We start from the raw sequence: 22913 nt of genomic DNA, 5'->3' as shown, positions 1-22913 counted from the left end.
GGAGGGGGAGGGGCAGGGAGAGGGAGACAAAGGATCTGAAGCAGGCTCTGGGCTGTCAGCCCAATGCTGGGCTCAAACTCACAAGCCCTGAGATCTATGGCCTGAGCCGAAGTTGGATGCTTAACTGAGTAAGTCAGGGATTCTTAAAGGACAGACAAACTCAACTCAATAACCTGATTTCATACTCTTTCTGGTATCTATTCAAAAGTTATAACCATTTGTGTGTACTTTCTAGAGAGAGTGACAAAACTCTTTATCATTTAATCCTATCTTTTTAGTTGTCAACCAAGGTCAAGATTAATGCTGTTCTACTCTTTAAAAAGCATAGTTCAAATTCTCTCTTCCTTGTGAATTTCACTCAAAAATATTTATTTGAGCTGATTTCAGTCATTCACTCTTTTATCTTGTTTCTAACCCACCTTAATGGTCATTGGGGGCTTTGTACATTAATGACAGATTACAATAAATGAGCAGACACCATTATGTTTTCTCATTCGAAGTATGAAACACTGATCAGGCTCTTCATTTTACTCTTAAAATGGAGTAAGGCTAAAACAACTTTCCTTAAGCAAACGGGGCCAACAATGAGTAGGCTATATTTAAGTCCCTAAAAATGTATAACTTCCTTTCCTTTGTTGTCTATTACATAGATTTCTCTTTTCACAACCTTTAGTTCTTTCTTGGAAATCTACAAGGTTGTGGAGAAGGATATTAGAGGAAGCAATTGGGCCATGTGGGAAGCTAGAAAATTCAAATTGCAAGGCCAGGGCTGTATATTTCTATAACTATAGCAGTCTGTATTTCTCAAAGCAAGACCTAACATGAAAACACAGATGTGACCCCTTATTTGAGACCATTACTGTAAACTATGTATAGACTTGCAGGGTTAGCCACTTCTCTTTCTTTGTCTTTTGTAAAAGGGCTGATACCAAACATGCACCAAAACTCAGTATCATTTTTGCAGTTAAAGGCTTATTTTATTTCAAGCGATCAGAATAAAAAAATGGGAAAGACGTAATCATGGGATCATTGAGTCAAAACTGTGCTTTTACTTAGCTATCCTACTCTCCACTAGAACATTAGTGTGGAAAACAGAAATAGCTAGTATTCTAAACAACTCTAGGATTAGAAAAAAATGGTCTCGAAACAAACAGCATAAAGAGAGTGAAAGAGTCTCACAGAAGACTAAATAACTCACCAAATCTTTACCTAAATCTTCCTGAAATGAGGATCACATGTGAAGGCAACACTTATGGGACCAGAGTATACAGTAAGTACTTGAGAATTTGTCTGAATTCAGCAAGATATGAAATCATAGTGTCACTAATAAAAGTTTTATCATGTTTTTTCAACGTTTTTTTTTTTAATTTATTTTTGGGACAGAGAGAGACAGAGCATGAACGGGGGAGGGTCAGAGAGAGAGGGAGACACAGAATTGGAAACAGGCTCCAGGCTCCGAGCCATCAGCCCAGAGCCTGACGCAGGGCTCGAACTCACGGACCGCGAGATCGTGACCTGGCTGAAGTCGGACGCTTAACCGACTGCGCCACCCAGGCGCCCCTATCATGTTTTTTAATCACATAGAAACAGGTAAATTTTCAGCAGATCCTCAAATGCAAAAGAGGATATTTGTTGTTAGAGCTAGCTCAGAAAGAAGTTGTGAGATAACATGTCAGTACTTTTGTTTCTATTCAGCCTTCAGTTTTCTCTTAGGAAATGCTTTATGTTTTCAAGTATTACCACAATGCAGTATTAAATTTCTTTAAATTTAAAGACACTTGTGATTTAATTGGTTGATTTTAGCAGACAGAGACAATTTTTTAAAATACTTGCCATATAAGGAGAGGGAGCATTATCATCTGAAACACTGTAGAATGACACTTCAACTGGAAGAGTCAAATGTGTGGGGCAGAAAATACCACTTGCCCCTACCTCAGCAGTAAAACCATCAACAATGCCAAGAGGATCTAAACGATAGTTCAAGACAGACTCCTGGAAGACAAAATAAATTTTAAGAAACAAATTTTAGAAGTTAACACATTCATTTCTTTTTTCATTTAAATAAAAACATTACTATGATTTCTGGTACCAAAAAAATAGTGGTTACTCAAACAGAATCCAACAATATGTTAAAAAAATCATTTCTCACTATCAAGTGGGATTTATTCCAGGAATGCAAGGATGGTTCAGTATTTGAAAATCAATAAACATGATAGTCACTTCAATAAGAAAAAAGATAAAAATTATATGATCATTTCAAAAGATGCAGAAAAAGCATTTGATAAAGTACAATATCTATTCATAATAAAATCCCTCAGCAAAGTAGGTTTAGAGGGAACATACCTTAACACAATAAAGGCCTTAAATAAAAACCCACAGCTAAAATCACACTCAGTGGGGAAAAACTGAGAGCTTTTCCCCTAAGATCACAAACAAGACAAGGGTGTTCACTTTGAAGTCCTAGCAACAGCAATCAGACAACAAAAAGAAAAAAAAGGAATCCAGATTGGTAAGGAAAAAGTAAAATTATCACTCTATGCAGATGACATGATCCTATATTTAGAAAACCCTAAAGACTCCACCAAAAAAACTACGAGAACTGATAAATGAATTCAGTAAAGTCTCAGGATACAAAATCAGTGTGCAGAAATCTGTTCCATGTCTATATACTAATAAGGAAGCAGGAGAAAGAGAAATTAAGAAAACAATCCTACTTAAAATTGTACCAGAAATAGTAAGATACCTAGGAATAAACCTAATCAAAGAGGTAAAAAGACCTATACTCTGAAAACTATAAAACAATGATGAAAGAAATTAAAGAGGACACACAAGAAATGAAAAGATATTATATGCTCATGGATTGGAAGAGCAAATATAGTTAAAATTTTTATATTACCCAAATACATCTGCATATTTAATGCAACTGATATCAAAATAACAACAGCATTTTTCACAGAACTAGAGAAAAAATACTAAAATTTATATGGAGCCCTAGAAGACCCCAAATGACAAGAGAAAATTTTTAAAGTTTATTTTAAGAAAGAGTGCAAGCAGGGGAGGGGCAGAAAGGGGAAGAGAGAGAGAATCCCAAGCAGGCTCCACACTATCCGTGTGGAGCCTGATGTTGACTCAAACCCATGAACTGTGAAATCATAACCTGAGTGGAAATCAAAAGTTGGACACTTAACTGACTGAGTCACCCAGGTACCCCAACCAGAGCAATTTTGAAAAAGAAAAGCAAAGCTGGAGACATCATAATTCCAGACTTCAAGTTATATTACAAAGCTGTAGTCATCAATATAGTATGATACTGGCACAAAAATAGACACAATAGATCAATAGAACAGAATAGAAAACCCAGAAATAAACCCCCAACTATATGGTCAATTAATCTTTGACAAGGGAAGAAAGAAAATCCAGTGGGAAAAAGACAGTCTGTTCAACAAATGGTGTTGAGAAAACTAGACAGCTACATATGAAAGAATTAAAGTGGACCACTTCCTTACATCATACACAAAAATAATTCAAAATGGATTCAAGACCTAAATGTGAGACACCTAAAACCATAAAAATACTGGAAGAGAGCATAAGCAGTAATGTCCCTGATGTCAGCCACAGCAATATTTTTCTAAATATGTCTCCTGAGACACGGGAAATAAAAGCAAAAATAAACTATTAGGGCTACATCAAAATAAAAAACTTCCACACAGCGAAGAAAACAATCAACAAACCTAAAAGGTAACTTAATGAGAGAAGATATTTGCATACGACATATATGATAAAGGATTAGTATCCAAAATATACAAAGAGCTCAGACAACTCAACACCCCCCAAAAAATAATCCAACTAAAATATGGGCAGAAGATATGAACAAGCACTTGTCCAAAGAAGTCATATAGATAGCCAACAGACAAATGAAAAAATGCTCAAAATCCCTCATCATTAGGGAAATGAAAATCAAAACTACAATGAGATATTGCCTCACACCTGTCAGAATGGCTAAAATAAAAAATACAAATAATAAGTGTTGGCAAAAATGTAAAGAAAAAGGAACTCTCTTGTACTCTTGGTGAGAATCCAAACTGGTGTAGGCACTGTGGTGAACAGTATGGAGGTTTCTGGGGTATCTGGGCAGCTCATTCGGTTAAGCCTCCAACTTCAGCTCAGCTCATGATCTCACAGTTTGTGGGTTTGAGCCCCATGCTGGGCTCTGTGCTGACAGCTCAAAGCCTGGAGCCTGCTTCAGTTTCTGTGTCTCCCTCTCTCTCTGCCCCTCCCCTGCTCGTGCTGTTGACTCTCCCGCTCTCAAAAAATGTTAAAAAACAAATTAAGAAAGAAAAAAATAGGATAGAGGTTCCTCAAAAAGTTAAAAACCAGAACTACCCTACAATCCAGTAACCACACTACTAGATATGTACAGAAAAGATACAAAAACACTAAAGGGATACATGCACCCCTGTGTTTACAGCAGCATTATTTACAATCGCCACATTATGGAAGCAGCCTACAATAGATGAATGTAAGATATGGGGTGTGTGTGTGTGTGTGTGTGTGTGTGTAAGTATCTATACACATACACACAGTTATACTGCCATATATATATATATATATATATATATATATATATATATATATATATATATATATATTGCTACACACACACACACACACACACACACACAAACACAATGAAGTATTATTCAGCCATATAAAAGAATGAAGCCTTGGCATTTGCAACAACATAGATGGATCTAGAGAGTATAATCCTAAGCAAAATAAATCAATTACAGACAATTACCGTATGATTTCACTCATGTAGAATTTAAGAAACAAAACAAACAAGTAAAGGAAAAAGAGAGAGCGTTAACCCAAGAAGCAGACTCTCATCTATAGAGAACTGATGGTTACGAGAGGGGAGGTAGGTGGGGGGATGGGTGAAATAAGTGATGGGGATTAAAGAGTGCACTTGTCATTGAAGAGCATAGGGTAATGTACAGAATTGTTGAATCACTACATTGTACACCTGAAATTAATATAACACTGTATGTTAACTATGCTGGAATTAAAATTAAATTAAAAATAAAAATAAATAAATGACAGGTTAAACCTAAAAAAAAAGGTTGCTACTATTTTCAAGTCCTTATTCAGATGTTCATTTGAACCGAAATCAACTTTTCTCTCTCAATCTTCTACAATCCTACGAAGTTTGGCCTCCTCTCACTATTCCAATGCACACTGAACTATCCTTAAACTTCACCACTGTTCAAACCTAATTATTTAATATGTTACTCTTATCTCTGTAAATAAAACTATGTTCTACCAGAGCAGGTATAATAGAAATTTTCTTACCCTTCATAGAGCCTATTCAAGGTGCCAGACACAGAGAAGCACTTAAAATCTTGTTAACACTCTCAAGCTCACTTGATGACATAATCACTTGTAACAATTCAGTGCTAACTTGCTACGTGTAAGAAACATTTTAGGGGCACCTGGCTGGCTCAGTTAGTAGAGCATGCAACTCTTGATCTCATGGTTTTAAGTGAGCCCCATGTTGGGTTTAGAGATGACTTTAAAAACCTTAAAAATATAAAGATTTAATATTCTTAAGATGCCACTTTTCCACATATTGACCTATTATCAATGCAATCCAAACAAAATCTCAGCAGTCTGTTTTGTAGGAATAGGTAAGCTAACTCTAAAACTTACATGATGAAGGGGAAAGGAACTACCATAGTTGAAGCAATTTTAAGGAAGAATAGGGGTGCCTGGGTGACTCAGTCAGTTAAGCATCTGACTTCAGCTCAGGTCATGATCTGGCAGTTTGTGAGTTTGAGCCCTGCGTTGGGCTCTGTGCTAACAGCTCGGAGCCTGAAACCTGCTTTGGATTCTGTGTCTCCCTCTCTTTTTGCCCCTCCCCCATTTGCACTCCGTCTCTTTCTCCCTCTCAAAAATAAACATTAGATTTTTTTTTTTTAAAAAAGAAAGAATAACATGTTACAGAACTCACATTAGTTCATGTCAATTCTAAAGTAATTGGGCATTCATGTTCATAAAAATGAAACGACTATAAACTACATATCATATATAAATCTTAACTCAAAATGGATCACACAACTAAATGTAAGAGCTAAAACAATAAAACTTGTAGGAAAAAAGTTTTGTGACCTTGGGGTCAAGCAAATAGTTCTCAACCACGGTACATGTGTCAATGTTTAGAGACATTTTTTACTGCTATACCTGGGGGGTAAGGGGCAGACGATGGTACTGAACTCTAATGGACAGAGGCCAAAGATTCTACTAAATATCGTACAATGCATCAAACAAATCCCATAACAAAGAATTATCTGGCTCAAATATCAATAGTGCCACGGTGGAGAAGTGTTGGGTTAGATTTTTCAGATGCACTATCAAAATTAAGATCCATAAAAGAAAAAAATAAATTGGACATTTAACAAAACTAAAATTAAAATCTATTGCTGTTCAGGGGCGTCTGGGTAGCTCAGCTGGTTGAGTGTCCAACTCTTGATTTCTGCTCAGGTCATGATCCCAAGGCCGTGGGCTGGATGCCCACATTGGGCTCTATACTGAGCAAGTAGCGTACTTGGGATTCTCTCCCTCTGTCTTTCTCCCATGCTTGCATTCCCTCATTCTCTCTCTCTCTCAAAAAACATAAATGAAAAAAATAATTATTTGGAAAACATTATGTGCTTACTTGGGAAAGAAAAGCTAAATGATAAAGCACAGAAAAGAGGCTCAACAGTATGAGTAATCAGGGAAATACAAATTAAAACCACAGTTCAACAGCATTGCAAAACTACTAGAATGATTAAAATTAAAACGACTGACCCATGCAAACACTGGCAAGGATGTGGATGATCTAGAACCCCCATACACTACTGGTAGGAATTAAACATGGTATAACCACTTTGGAAAACACCTTGGCAGTTTCTTAAAAGAAGTTAAAGATATAACTACCATACTACCCACACATTCCATTCCTAGGTAGTTACCCAAACAAAATGAAAACTTATGTCCACACAAAAATGCATCCATGAATATCCACAGCAGCTTTATTTGTAATAGCCCCAAACTAGAAACGACCCAAAGGCCTAGAATCAAGTGAGTGAATAAACAAATAGTGGTATATCAATAAAATGGAAATAAAAAGAAATAAACTCTTGATACAAAGGACAACTATAAATTAAAGAGAATTTATGGGTTGGACAGTCTCAGAACTTCTCTATTTTTCTACTGAAGTGAAAATATATGCATATCTGCACAAATAACATTCCAATGTACTGATCTTTTAACCATCTTCTCTTTCCTAAGGCTTTCACATAGGAGATGCTCTTTTTCCCCCACTCACAAATTTTCTTTTACTACAAAGGTTGCAGAATAAGTGATACTCACAATGGCCTCATGCCATTTTAAAATGACAGAGAATAGAGAGTTCAACAGTTCTGAAGTAATACCTTAAAAATGACTGGAAAAGAAATTAACTTATCATAACTATTTTAAAACTTTGAAAGACAGCTTCAAAATCAAATACAGTTTTAAATACAGCATACTATTAACATATCAAACTGCCATAACTCCAGTAAAGCTATTTAAATTAAAACTACTAATTTTAAATTATTTTCCCATAAAAAAACCTCACCAATTAAATTCACTTTTAAAACTCCATTTACAGGCTTATGTTTCAGGTTGTTTTTCTTTTTTCTTTTTTTTTTTTTTTAATATTTTTTTTTTCAACGTTTTTTATTTATTTTTGGGACAGAGAAAGACAGAGCATGAACAAGGGAGGGGCAGAGACAGAGAGGGAGACACAGAATCGGAAACAGGCTCCAGGCTCCGAGCCATCAGCCCAGAGCCTGACGCGGGGCTCGAACTCACGGACCGCAAGATCGTGACCTGGCTGAAGTCGGACTCTTAACCGACTGCGCCACCCAGGCGCCCCGTTTTTCTTTTTTTTAATTGATGTGCAGTTGGCATACAATATTAGTTTCAGCTGTACAACATAGTGATTCAATGTTAAAGGCTGTTTTCTAATTAAAGGTAGCTAATCCAATAGTACACTTGATCCCAAGTAGAAATATTCTTATTAAATAAAATAATAGCACATTATTGGAGACTAACCATTCCATTTTTTTAAATAATCTTATTTTAGAATAGTTTTAGGGGTGCCTGGGTGGCTCAATTGGTTGAGCATCCTACTCCAGATTTCGGTTCAGGGTCATGGAATCAAGCCCCATGTTGGGCTCTGCGTCAAGCATGGAGCCTGCGTAAGATTAAGATTCTCTCTCCCTCTCTCTCTCTCTCTCTCTCTCTCTATCTCTCTTGCATAATAAGATTAAGATTCTCTCTCTCTCTCTCTCTGCTCTGCTTGCTCTCCCTTTCCCAAAAATAAAAAGAGAATAGATTTAGATTTGCAAAAGAGTTACAAGTATAGTACAAAAAAACATTTGACTTTGAAAATTAACTTCCTTGATCATGAAGGGGCTCCTATCAGTCCACCATCCTCCTTCCTGGGACTCAGAACCAGTACTATCAGGTAAGGTGTGGTCAAGTCCCTTCTCTGGCTAGAGTAACAGACACCTCACTCCAGTTTAACTAAGTCCTCTAACTCCCCTACAAGGTACCCAGTTATAAGATGGCAGTACCAACAATTCTAACTTCACTTCTCACAGAAAGGAAAAGGGAAAGAAAAGAAATAAGTTGATTTCAAGGCTTTGAAAAAATACAATCCATTTATTTATTTCCCTTTCACAAACAAATGACATAAATAACACCCTAGGTCTAGGTTAAGAAACTTCAACTCTTAAAATAGTTTTCAAAAACATTACCTCAAAATTTCCTAAGAGACTAAGACTTGTTATAGGTGGAGCACTAGAACTCAGAAATGGTTTTTCATGAATATCTGGATCATCTTCAGTGTTTAAACATGGTCGATGACTATTAAAAAGAAAATCAGCAAACAAACACATTAAGCACAGTATTTTCTAATTTATTTTTTGTATAAAATTAAATTAGGAGAATTTGATCCATTTTACTTAAACTACATGATAAAAAATTAATCCAACCAAATTTTAAGATATGAAATATCTAGTTTAAATTCCTGATTAGATTTTATGGTCTTTGTTATAATATTTGACAAAAAAATATATAAGTAATATCCTAGAAGGTTTCAAGGCAGAATTTATATCACATAGTGACATCTGCTAGAAATATATAATGCAGTCTTCTTTATCAGTCTTCATTTTCAGTTAAAAATGAGAATATAAAGGCAAAATTATGTGACTAAAGAAAATAAGGAGAGCATTATTTGTCAACATGGACACATTTCCAAGGCTTCTTTTTTGCAAAGAAGTGTAAGGTAAAGGAGGAGGTGAATGACCAGAAATATTCAAACTTACTTAAGTGCTAAAACCAATGTATTTATTATGATGACCAATATACACTAGCTACTCATTGTCTTAATTTCTCCCTTCATCCTTAATAACTGTGTGAAATTAATATTGAAAATGATACCCAACTAGAAAATAATATTCCTATTAGAATTGTGATTTTTAGAGTAAACATTTATTACACAAGACTAGAAATTAGTATATTATTTCAAATACACAAATCAGTTTTCATATAAGTACCTTCCAGATGATAAGCTTTTCAGATGCAGTAATGAAGAATCCAAATCAAAGCAACCTGATTGTGTCTTTCTTTGAGGAACCTAAGGTCAAAATAATCATTTGTAATATTTAAAAAGACTGTAATTTTTTCTTGAACTGATAGAACACTTTTCAAATGAAAGTTAAGCATATTTTACAAATACTATAACTTCTCCCCAGTCTACTTACAATCATACTCTTTATTACATATTGTCCTTATTTCTCATTTTATTAACTGGTAGAAAAAAAATAAATGATTAACAAAAGCACTTTTACTAGGTTTTGACTCTTTAAGAAGCAGAATGTTTTTTCTAAAACAAAATCTTACATGGAATCCCAATATATAATAAGACTTTTACTTTTTTACTTTATATACAGTTAACCCTTTAACAACACAGGGATCAGGGGGCACTAATCCCCCCCGCCCAGCCTCTGCAGTTGAAAATCCACAAAAAGTTTTAGATCCCCAAAAACTTAACTACTAATAGCCTACTGTTGACTGGAAGCCTTACCAACAGCATAAATAGCCAATTAACATATATTTTGTATGTTATACGTATTCTATACGTGTTGTTCAAGGGTCAACTGTACTTCTGTATTTTGTGAAGGGAGTAAAACACTTATAGCTTTCAAATAAAAATAAACAAACAAAAAAAAAGAATTAAATGGTGATGGGAGCCTGGAGTCCTGCCAACTCTGCTGCTCCTTTGTCCCTCCCTACCCACTGTGCATTTCTAAGAACTCTGGGGCTTCACAGAGAATAGGTTTGAAAAATACTGCTCCAGATGTTCAACCACCATTGTATACCACACATTACATTTAAGACCATGATCCAACCACCATCTAGCTGAAAATATCCTAAAAATAAAAGACCCAAATGTAAACTAAAGGTAAAATCACATACAACATGCAAGTTAAAAAGACTTGTTACTAGAATAAATATGTATTGTATACAGCACATTCGTTGTTAAGAAATAAGATAATACTGAATGTCTAAGCAATCTCAATATTTTTGAGATTTTCATGAGTGCACCATGCTATTTTTTGTAGCCTGAACTTAATTGGGGGCGCCTTGGTGGCTCAGCTGGTTAAACGTCCAACTCTTGATTTTGGCTCAGGTCATGATCTCACAGTTTCCTGAGTTTGAGCATTGACCCTGCAGAGCCTGCTTGGGATTCTTTCTCTCCCTCTCTTTCTGTCCCTCCCCTGCTTGTGCTCTCTCTCAAAATAAACTTAAAAAAAATTATATATAAAAAAAGAACTTAATGTGAAGTTCTCAATCTAAATTCTCATGTCTTCAATTCTGAAAAGTTCTTTACTTTCATTTCTTCTGATACTGCATTTTCTTTGTTCCACTTAGTTCTACTTTTAGAATTTGTACTACACTTATATTCAGCATCTCATTTTATCCTCCATGGCTCTCCCATATTTTACCAACTCTCTTCCTTTCTGTACTTTATTCAAGATGCTTTCTTAGCATCTGTCCACACATCACTACATTGCTATACAGCTGATTCTGATTCAATGTTAATCCTTCTGTATTTGTAGGCACACATGTTGTGTGTGTATACAGCAATTAAAATATTTTTCATATTTAAAATTTCTATTTAGTTATTTTTCAAGTTCATAAGTTCTTGCATCCCTACCTCCTGTTTGTACCTGTCCCAGCAGAGGCATTAAACCCTAGCACTAAATTAGGTTCAGATATCCCAGAGGGCCATAATTTGCCTCATATGAGTATTTGGAGATTTATCTTTCTTTCTCTTACATTATATTATGTACTTAAAGGTTATATCAGGTATTATGTATTATTTTTATTAAAGGTTATATTCTATCCATGATTTCTGTCTTTGAGGAGGAAGAGTCTTTGTAGATGAACTCAGTCTACCATGCTGAACAGAAGTCTACAATGCTCTTTTTATCAGTATGATGCTGACAAATCTTTTTTCCTGATTACTTGGGTCTTTCGAAAGCACCTCATACCTAGGTCAAATGTTTGGGGTTATTTTAAGTTGTTTGTAATTCAGTTTCTCTAAGACAAACACCTAAGGACCAAGTTATAAATTTAAATTCAAGATCTCTTATTCAATAATTATTTTTTGAACATAGGCCAGATATTGTATCCTTAGAGTTTACTTAAAAAAACACAGATAAAGTAGGGTGACTGGGTGGCTCAGTCGGGTAAGCGTCCAACTCCTGGTTTTGGCTTAAGGAATGATCTCACGGTTTTCATGAGTTTGAGTCCTACATTGGGTTCTACACTGGCAGTGCGGAGCCTGCTTGAGATTCTGTCTCCCTTTCTCTCTGCCCCTCCCCGACTCACACTGTCTGTCTCTCCCAAAATAAATAAATAACTTAAAAAAAAACAAAACACGAAAAGCACCAAAAATTATCTTCTATCAGTAGCAAAATATATATGCTTTATACTTCTCCCTGATATTGATCACTTGACTCAGGTTTAACTGAAATGGCAGGTATACCAGCTAACAACTGATAGCTTACTATGTGTCAGGAATTATATTAATCATCCCCATAATACTAAAGCAGACATTATGCTAGGGTGAAGTCAGGGTGATTCCAAAGCAAGACTCCTAACCATTGCACTCAGATCTACAAATCTATTTGTAAATGTAGAGTGGGGAAATTTATATGTCTCAAAATAAGATGCTGCATGGGTTCCAAGTCAAAAACAACCACAAATCTGATTCCCAAATAACTCAGCTGGTGATGTCAACCAGGTTCAGATACAAATTTATTTATACAAACCCACTTGACACTAAATATTTTCTTTATATTTAGTAATAATTAAAAGATTAGACAAAAGAATTTCAGAGAAATTTTATAATTCTAATTTTTTCATATTTTTAGTCTTTTCTCATATTAACACATAGCTATTAAATATATTAAAAAGTGTTTTCTAACTGGAAATTCCTTTTATTTTACCTTTTTTTTAAATTTTTTTTTTTTAATGTTTATTTTTGAGACAGAGAGACACAGAGCATGAATGGGGGAGGGGCAGAGAGAGAGGGAGACACAGAATCCGAAGCAGGCTCCAGGCCATAAGCCCAGAGCCCGACGCGGGGCTCGAACTCACAGACCGCGAGATTGTGACCTGAGTTGAAGTCGGACGCTTAACCGACTGAGCCACCCAGGTGCCCCTGGAAATTCCTTTTAAAGGCATTTACATTTTTCTGGTGCCTGGGTGGCTCAGTTGGTTAAGCGGCTGACTTCAGCTCAGGTCATGATCTCACGGTTTGTGGGTTTGAGCCCTGCATCGGGCTCTGTGCTGACAGCTCGAAGCCTGGAGCCTGCTTTGGAGTCTGTGTCTCTCTCTCTCTCTCTCTCTGCCCCTCCCCAGCTCACACTCTGTCTCTGTCTCTCTCAAAAATAAAATAAAAAACATTAAAAAAATTTTTTTTTAATAAAAAAAATAAAAAAGTGCATTTAAAATTTTTTCAATTACAATTCAGATAAAATAATTTGTAAACATTTTAGATGTTTCCAAGTATAAATATGAAATAAGAGAAAGAAACCTTACAGGACTTGAGAGAAGAGGCAATCCAGTTCGAGGATGAAAAGCTCTGGTTGAGGTCCCATCTAAGGAATGAAAATTATGTTTCCGCCAGACACTTGAATGTTTCAGTGGTATAGTCTTCTGCTAGGAAAATAATTAATTTTAATGATAACATTTAAGTAAGTTTGGTCTTATCCCTAATATGTACTGAGATATTATATCTTGGGTGGTAATGCTAATCATCTACAGATCTAGATCTACACACACACACACACACACACACACACACACACACTTTAATAAAACAATGTCTAAGAGTTTTTTCTAAAGTACTGAATAAACTCAAATATTCTAAAGAAACTATGTCCAAATATAATTGTCTTATACATATGCTCATATTTATAAATACTCAGAGTCTAACATCTGGTAAGCTAATATTTGATACTTTTAATTTGTGAAAAAACAACTACTCAGAGGTAGAAAAAAGAGTATTTTAAAATATAAAACCATGTTAATATTAAGAGTCGTTCTCAAAGCATGTAATTTGGTAGAGCACGACACAGAAATACAATAAATGTGAATTTAAAAATATATCTAATGCAGTTGCAGTACCATGTTTTTGATGTGATACAGAAACAAGCTATTTCTCAAGAATTTAGGCAAGTTTAAACCCAAACACTAGAAATTCATAGCAACACATAAAAATCTGAAAAGTCTAATTTGGGTCCTGGCTCTGCCACTTACTAGCTTTGTGACCTTGGGCAAGTTACTTAAGCTCTCCAGTCCTAGGGTCCTCATTTGTAAACTGGAGTTTACTCTAGTTTACTCTCATAGTTTAGTGGAAGGATTAAGTATGCCAATATGTGTAAAATATTCAGAAGAGTGTCTGGGCACTTAGTAAATGTTGTATGATTATATTTAAAACAAGAGCATGAAAAACCGAATATTAGTAGCTTGAAAAATACAGTGGCCAAATTAAGTTTTCCTTTTAGGTACCAGAAAGGATCATGAAAAGCTAACTGTTTTTGTGACAATTATAGTTTTAGAAAATTGGAAACTACCATTTGATACAATCCATGTTAGAGATTCTATTGAAAAACAGAAATTGGAAACATGGTACAATTATTAAAACTCTTTTGTCCAGAAGAACTAATTTTACTGATAAAGAAGATAAACGAAGGACATTCAGATTTAGGTCAAGACAGTTAAAAAGTACTTTTCCAGGGGCACCTGGGTGGCTCAGTTGGTTAAACGTCAGACTTCAGCTCAGGTCATGATCTCTGGTTTGTGGGTTTGAGCCCCATATCCTGCTCTCCACTAATGGCTTGGGTTCCTGCTTTGGATTCTCGGTGTTCCTCTCTCTCCCTAATAATAATTTTCTAAAGCTAAAAAATGGTTTGGTAGAAAGTTAAATAAAATGTAAATAAGTATCTTTTATTTATATAGTACATTAAAGATTCACAAAATTTCTTAAAATCTATTATATGATTGTCACAACTCTGAGATAGGCAAAAGAGATTTATCATTCTTATTTTAGAACTGAGGAAACTGAGGTTTTTAGAAGTTAGGTGACTTATTCAGTGTGACTTAAGGTCCAAATTGTGAAGTCAGGACAGGAACCCAGGCATTCTAACCAACAAACAGCCTCATGACTTCTCTATAGATATTCCTAAAATCCCTAGCTGAGCAGTGGCATTACAACGGGTGCACTGTATTAGGCCAGAGCTACTAACAAATGATACATTAAGCTGATGTGAGTTTCATTTCTGACTCCTAATTACCCTCCAGCAATTGTCCAGTGTTGAAATAACCAAAAAAGGGCAAAGGGAAGAATTCACCTAGCATTTGCTCTTAAGTAAGTAGGTTATTTTTCAAGGATGTTAATACTAGTTTTGTAGCAGGTTTATTAGAACTGACTGTATTTACTATAATTAATGGGCACCTTAGGCCTTTATAACTAGATCTTCTGTAAACAAAATTGAAACCATGATAAATGTTTGAGAATTATATTTGAAATATTAGATGTTACCTACCAACACCTCTGTATTTTTCAGTCGTTCACATGTAGACAAACAGTCTTTTACTTTCTTTCTCTGAGAACAGTTTTGAGATTTTTCATCAATTATCTCTTCTTTCTTATCCTGTTCAATTTTTAATAGGTCTGGCTTTTTGCATTTGCGAACTTCATTATCTTTATTGAGATAATTTTCTATACTATTAAGTTGAGTATTTTGCTCACATGTCTTAGGCCTTTCTGAGTCTTTATTTGAGCACTTGTTTTCATGTTTGTTCAAATATTCAGACATTTCCAACATAGTAGCTTTTATTTTTGAGTCATGTTTTTTGGAATTATCAAATTCATGATTCTTAAAATATTCTGGATTAGAATTTTCATTTTTTATTCTTTTTTCCTTATACTTATCTGTGCAAATCTGTTTGTCAATACTGTTGAAATTTGAATACTTTTTATCAGTTTCATTGCTAATTTCTTGCTCCTTAAATTGACACTCAGAAAGTGTATTTTCCAATCTGACTGTCAATTCTAAGTTATTTTTTTTGCAGTGAGGCATATTTGAGGGAGTCAATAAACTAGTGGCTTTGTTCTGTATCTCTTGGAAAGTATTTTGGATGGTTTCACTAGGATTGTCCTGATACAGCTTTCTTCTTATTTGAGGTTTCAAAGAGGATTCGACTTTACCATTACATTTAAAAGAACTAAATGATTTATTGGGTATTAAGTTTTCCCCTTCGCTGCTGTCTTCTAACAAGGAAAATTTTGTATTGGAAATGGAAACAGAGGTAACATCCTTGTTTTTCTTCCACAAATTGTTGTCTTCATATGTACTCCTAAATACTTTCGAAGGAACCGAATTGGAGTCATGCATGTTGAATGACTGCCGGGGTATATGTGATGCAGTTGGATCAATATGCTCCAAGTGTTGAGCAATCCTTGCAATAACATCTTGTCGCTCCTGGAGTAAAGAGCCGATCAAAGGATTTGTCTCACCAATAGACTGACGAGAATAAAGACCATTGGAACTGCCAGTTTCACTTCGAGGAGTATCTGGTTTTACTTGAATTTTTCCCTCACTGGTGTCTTCTGAGGAGGTAAGCTCAGGACTACCAAAGGAAATGGAGAAAGTTTCTTTACATTTTCTCACATTTTCATTTTCTTTTGAAACCCGGAAAAGTTTTGAATTAAGTGAACTAGACTCTTGCATATTAAATGGATGTCCAGAAACAGGGGAAGTGCTTGGATCACAATGAATCAAATGCTGAGCAATTCTTGCAATAACTTCTTGTCGCTCCTGAATTAAAGAGCCTATTAAAGGATTAGTCTCACCAACTGACTGCCAGGAACTCTGGTGGCTAGAGACCCTGGAATCAATCATTGAAAATGATTTTAAAGTTCTCACTGGTGTTTCATGTGACTTTTTATCTCCTCTACCACTGAAGCCCAGAATATTGGCTTGACATGTTCCATAGTCAGATTTACTGCCAGTGCCTGGATACAGTTTGACATTTTTGACAGCTGCAATATATTCTGGAGTTGTGCCATTTTTTGCATGCAATATGCTTTCAGGTGCCATGGTCCAAGATTGTTTGCTACACAGACGCTGTGAACTATTTGTACTACATTGTTCTACTTCACTAGAATTGCGGTGCTGATGGACTTTAAGTTCATGTTCTTGAATTCTTTTCTCATAAAGGCCAATATTAGTGTGAATACTACAGGTCAAAACTGGATAATTAGATTGTCTGGGCAAGGACTGAACGCTGACTTTCAAGGCCACATTGTGAGAAACATTAGGAACAGGAAACACATGTTCAATCGGGGTCTGTGAAAAATTCCACTGCAGGTCTACATCAGCAGCACTGATTCTAGAATCATATAGAAATATACAGAATCAATGCATTGTAATGCTTATAACGTTATATATTATAAAAAATTTTCAACAGTTACATACTTATCTTTATTTGCATTAATTACTATTAAGGGTTTACTTTCAGCTACTTTACCATGCATGTCATTCTGATAAAACCAACATAAAAAGCACAATAGTTTATGCTTAGAATAGAGATGATTTTTTTATATGAAATTTATTGTCAAATTGGTTTCCATACAACATCCAGTGCTCATCTCAACAGGTGCCCTCCTCAATACCCATCACCCACGCTCCCTGCCCTCCCACCCCCCATCAACCCTCAGTTTGTTCTCAGTTTTTAAGTGTTTCTTATGTTTTGGCTCCCTCCCTCTCTCATCTTTTTTTTTTTTTTCCTTCCCCTCCCAAATGGTCCTTTCAGTTTCTCAGGACCCACATAAGAGTGAAAACATATGGTATCTGTCTTTCTCTGTATGACTTATTTCACTTAGCATAACACCCTCCAGTTCCATCCACATTGCTACAAAAGGCCATATTTCATTCTTTCTCACTGCCACGTAGTATTCCATTGTGTATATAAATCACAATTTCTTTATCCATTCATCAGTTGATGGACATTATGGAAAGAGCCTAGAGATGATCTTTTTATGAACACTGGACTACTTAGGCATTAAAGCTCAAGAATACTATAATTTAGAATTATTTCTTAAAACAAAAAAAAATGGCATTTACTCTAAATAAATGGATTTAGCTAATTCTGTTGTACAAGGTGATTAAGAGATACTCAATCTCAGGGCCACCTGCCTAAAGAAACAATTAGATACTTGGTCAGCAGCCTGTAAATTTACAGTTTTCAAGATGCAAAAATTAAATAAGTCTACCATTATGGAAATTCAGCAGCCCCGAAAGTTTTTATACGTAAGCCCATTGGGGGTTCTTTAAAGCTAAAAAGCTCTTTGAAAACCAATCTATGCCGGGGGTGCCTGGGTGGCTCAGTTGGTTAAGCATCTGACTTCAGCTCAGGTCATGATCTCACCGCTTGGGAGTTCAAACCCCATGTTGGGCTGTGTGCTGACATCTCAGAGCTGGAGCCTGTTTCTGATTCTGTGTCTCCCTCTCTCTCAAAAGTAAACAAACATTAAAAAAATAAAAAACAAATTAAAAAGAAATAAAGTAAAATTCATACTGATTCGCATTTAAATTCTCTAACTTGTTTTGAGAAAATCTTTAGTAAATTTTATCCACTTACATATAGAAATGAAGGAAATAAACTGCTTAAAAGGTAAAATATCATTCAGTAGCTAACCAACAAGGTTAAATACACACTGTCCTTATTTTGCTCAATACTTACCTGTAAAGAATATTTCGTGGAATAGCACCATGGGAAACACTCAGCCAAGCACTTAATTGAGAAAAAAACACAAATGAGCGGACAGCCAATAGAAGAGTCTTCTCTTCAATAAACCGATCGCCACTCCTAAGGGAAGTAAAAAGTATCATTTAAATGTCAGCAAGTACAAAATGATTGAACTTTAGAAATACAGAAGCTAAAATAAATATATTCTGGATATGTGCTTTCAAGAGAATCGAAGTGCATTTACTAGTGTCACTTGAAGTCACAGAAGAACTAAATGTCTAAATTTTACTACATCATTAGAGTCAAAGACATGATACATTATTAAAATAATTTATAGAAGCAATGGAAAACCTGATTTAGCAAGAACAACTTGAAACTCAGTTCAACAACTTACTGTCGAGGAACTGGCTCCAATATCCATCTTTCTAATAATAATGCATCCTGCTTAATTGCAGGATCGTTGAGATCAATTCCATCTGTGGTGGGCCCATCATCACTGTAGCAGCAATCTGGGAGTAACATCACTTCCACCATGATTGGAAGGTTATTCTTCCACAACAGTAAGACCTCAGACCTAGTTCTTCTGGCTTGGCGACACTTAAGAGAAAATGAATGTAAGCGAAATACCTCAATAACCCAAGGCATTTTATATTTACAGTTTAAAATTATAATTGTAAAATAGACATCTATATGAGAAATGAGTCAACTGTAGATCTTTGCTTAGGTTTATTTATATTTCCTCATTAAATAGTGGATTAACACTAGTGAGTTCTAGAGTACAAGGATTAGTACTGAACATTTATGATGCAAAGTTTCTTGGGGAGGGGGATATTTCTACTCTATTTTGTGGAAAAATAACTGTCATACACCACATCTGACAGGCTTTGAGGTGGCCCGGCCTAGTTTGTTAACTATGTCATTGTTACAAAATAAAGATTCATTCTAAGTAAAAACCAAAATATTAAAATCTCATTTTCATTAAATGCTCAAAATAGACAAGATTTTAAAAATGTAAAATTTTGGACTACATTTAAGAAACTGTTGGGAAAATCCCTACAGCAAATTATACACTACCTATCAAAATAACTATTTTTAACATTATAGAAAAATACTACTAAGATAGCAAAAAGTATCCTCCCGTAGGAAAAAAGGAATATAAAAGGGAAATTGGTTAATCTGAAGAAAATAATCATGAAAGTAATTCTACCAAATAAACACAAGATCAATAGCAACAATTATCTTAAATCTGGCGAGTAAGAAGGCAGGTATGATTTTGGCTGTCACCCTGCATGCTGATCTGCAAAGGTACCTACTGTGACTTTAAGAGCATCGCTTAAGAGTTAGGGGTATTAGCTATGGTCCAAGATTAGGATTTTTTTTATTGTAGTTATAAGTGATTTTATACTTAAGTGTGAACACTATAATTGTCATGTAACAAAAGTGATCACAGAATTTAAACTAGTTTATATGAAAGAAAAAGAAAATATACTCAATACACAATTCTCACCTGAGCCAGCTTGTCACTACATTCATGTTTGGAAGTTACTGGGTAACAGGACTGTGCTGGAGGGCAATGGAAACTTTCTGTGCGACCTTTTACAGAACATTCAGGTGTTCGTCCTTCTGTTATTAACAAGGCCAAAGAGACCAAGAACTCCTCTGCATCATATTCAAAATATTCATCTAGAGTATCTGGTTAAAAAAAAAAAAATGAGTTTCCAATTTAATGTATTCTTGTTAAGAACTCACCGTTTACACCTAAAATACCTAATGTCACAATCTATATTCAAGTATATTCACTAACAAAGAGTGAAAGGGGGGTAAAAATCAGGCAATTAAAATACAGTAAACTCTTGATTCACAAGGTATACAAGGTAAGGAGAGAATGGATAATTCCAAATTTCAGTTAAGGTAAAGGTGGTTGAAATTATAGCATAAAATTATTTTTATGTCAATTTCAGTTAAAATGTCTAAGATTTAGGAATACATTTATAATCCTATAGATATTTAGATATCTTATATTTTTCAGATGTCAAGTGCAACAGTTTTTACACCCAAAATTTCACCAATAACCAAAAGGTTAAAAGGTCTTATTATGTCATATTTTTTACCTGTTTTATAACTATTATTAAATATTAAGGATGCAAGTTCAAATACATGTTTCTCCCTTTCTCTCCTTTGTCCCTTTCTTATCTAGTTCCTTATTCTTACAACCCATCTGTGCTGTGGACATTCAGAGCTCTGGAGTCCTTCTCTGCCTATGTCTTACAGTATTAGTAGTTTCAAAAGGAGAAATGTTATAATTATCCAGCAGCAGATGCAGGCCCAAATTACAATATATAAAGTGTGAATTTTGTTGTTGTTATTGTTACTATGCAGTTCCAAACAATTTGAAATGCAGGTGTTCTCACTTATTTGTAGTAATTTTTAAATTTCTCGCAAGTGCTCCAAGTTTGTGAAACAGTTAAGTTTCAAAAGTGTTAACCTGTTACACGAGTTGAACACTCGTGCAAATGTACACACACAAATTCAATTTGTTGTGCAATCCAATTAAATATCACATACTTTAAGTACTTGCTACACTGTATTAAGTGACAGGGGATACAGAATTGTATTATGGCATAGATCCTAGTCTCAAAGGGTTTGTGATTCATAAATCATCTTCAAAACAAATAGAACACTACAGCATTTAATACATTCCAACGTTTTTCAGATAACAGTGGTAAAATTTTGCAAAAGAGGTAGGCATTGAAATACACAAAACGCAGAGTCAGACCTATAAATACAAAGAACAAATCGTTGGTTGTCAGAGGCAAGGGGGCTGGGAGATGGGCAAAATTTGTGAAGGAGAGTGGGAAATACAGACTTTCGGTTATGGAATAAATAAGTCAAGGGAATAAAACGCACAGCATAGGGAATATAGTCAATGATATTGTAATAGCGTTGTTTACTGATAGATGGTAGCTACACTTATGAGCACAGCATAGAAAATCTGAATCATTATGTTGTGCACAGGGAACTAATGTAACATTGTGGGACAACTATACTGAAAACAATTTTTTTTAAAAGGAGGTAGACATTGAGCAGAACCAGGAGAGAGAAAGTGCAACTTGAGTAGAGAATCTGTATAGAGAAAGTGTGCAAAAGAAAGGACTGGAGCCAGATTATGAATAGCCTTGAAGGAAATGACGAAGAAAGCCCATTTCTAGCATCAGGAAGGCTTATCTGGAAATGCAGCAGCCTTCAAAGCCAACTTTATTGAGTTGGTATTTTAAGACCATTCAGAAAATATTCCCTAAAATGACCATGTGCAACATATAAAATAACAGTGAACACTTACTAACAATGTCAGACATTGCCAGTTCTAAGTACCTTCTACACATTAATCCATTCTATCCTCAGAGCAGCTCTATAAGGTGGAAACTGTTACTACCATTTTAAAGATAACTGAAGCATAGAGACGTTAAGTAACTTGCCCAAGATTACCCAGCCAGTAAAGAATGAAGTTGGAATTTGAATCTACAGTCTGGCTCCAGAATCTGGTTCCTTAACCACTACTACCTCATGCCTGCTTTCTTTCATTGCAGCTATAAAAACTGTTATTACATACTTTAGTATATGTTTATAAAAATGTAAGTAAAATAATAATATGCAACATATATATTAATAATACATATTGGAACAGACAGCCCCTCATCAGCTTACTATTTTTTGACTTGACGATGGTGTGAAAGTGATTTGGCTTTTGATCTGGTCCCAGACCAGCAATATGGTAGGGTCCTCTCGTGACGCTGTGCAGCTGCAGTGAGCTCCAGGGCCCAGTCTGCCACATGATGGAGAGGGCAAAACACCAATACACTTACAACCGTCTGTACCAACACAACCATTCTCTTTCTCTCATTTCCAATATAGTGTTCAATAAATTACAGGCATATTCAACACTTTATTATAAAATAGGCTTTGTGTTAGATGATTTTGCCCATCTGTAGTCTAATGTAAGTGTTCTAAGCACGTTCAAGGCAGGCTTGGCTAAGCTATGACATTTGCTAGGTTTGGAATGTTAAATGCATTTTTCACTTAAACCTATCATAAGTTGAAAATGTCTTATCAGGATGTAACCCTGTTGTAAGTCAGGGAAGATCTGTAGTTTCCAGGGATAGAACCCTAGTTTATAATAATGTGACAAGAAAAACAAGAGAGTGATCTCAACTTTCCACTTTCCTCTAGAAATCAATTAGATTATAAATCAAAGGTTTCCTGTAGTCCCTTGGGATTAACTGAGTTAAATCCTGGTGTCCTTCACGGGGAAGCAAAAGATGTAAAAAGGATTCCATTCAATCCCTTTCTCTGGTGGTTCTATGGGTTTTCAAAGCTACCTCAGGCTTGCCATGGGCTACATGGCATGATTTCAGCTCCTGAGATATTTCTCTGGGCTCATCCTGTTCCTTTCCCTGAGTTTGTCAGGTAATCCTGGAAAACTAAGAATTGTGACAGAG

At 35.3% G+C, this 22913-nt stretch overlaps 1 protein-coding gene across 10 annotated transcripts in view; it reads right to left on the bottom strand.

The window, feature by feature from the left end:
* Window positions 1–22913, bottom strand: part of ATOSA (atos homolog A) — a 119162-nt gene that overhangs the window by 9202 nt on the left and 87047 nt on the right. For 7 of the 10 annotated variants that reach the window (XR_009264142.1, XM_058737693.1, XM_058737695.1 and 4 more), the window contains 8 exons: window positions 19925–20109; window positions 18812–19014; window positions 18412–18537; window positions 15210–17058; window positions 13201–13320; window positions 9645–9724; window positions 8844–8952; window positions 1834–1992 (listed from right to left, as the gene is read on the bottom strand). Coding sequence is in view for 8 of the 10 variants with exons in the window: in XM_058737693.1 (XP_058593676.1) it covers window positions 1834–1992; window positions 8844–8952; window positions 9645–9724; window positions 13201–13320; window positions 15210–17058; window positions 18412–18537; window positions 18812–19014; window positions 19925–20109 (2831 nt within the window). In the remaining 2 variants the exon portion in view is untranslated. The remainder of the gene's footprint in view (window positions 1–1833; window positions 1993–8843; window positions 8953–9644; window positions 9725–13200; window positions 13321–15209; window positions 17059–18411; window positions 18538–18811; window positions 19015–19924; window positions 20110–22913) is intronic. The other 3 variants (XR_009264143.1, XM_058737696.1, XM_058737690.1) reach the window with 2 other exon arrangements.

The sequence above is a fragment of the Neofelis nebulosa genome, chromosome 7 (assembly GCF_028018385.1).
Source record: "Neofelis nebulosa isolate mNeoNeb1 chromosome 7, mNeoNeb1.pri, whole genome shotgun sequence".
Taxonomy (NCBI): Eukaryota; Metazoa; Chordata; class Mammalia; order Carnivora; family Felidae; genus Neofelis; species Neofelis nebulosa.
This window is presented reverse-complemented; position numbering and strand designations above follow the sequence as displayed.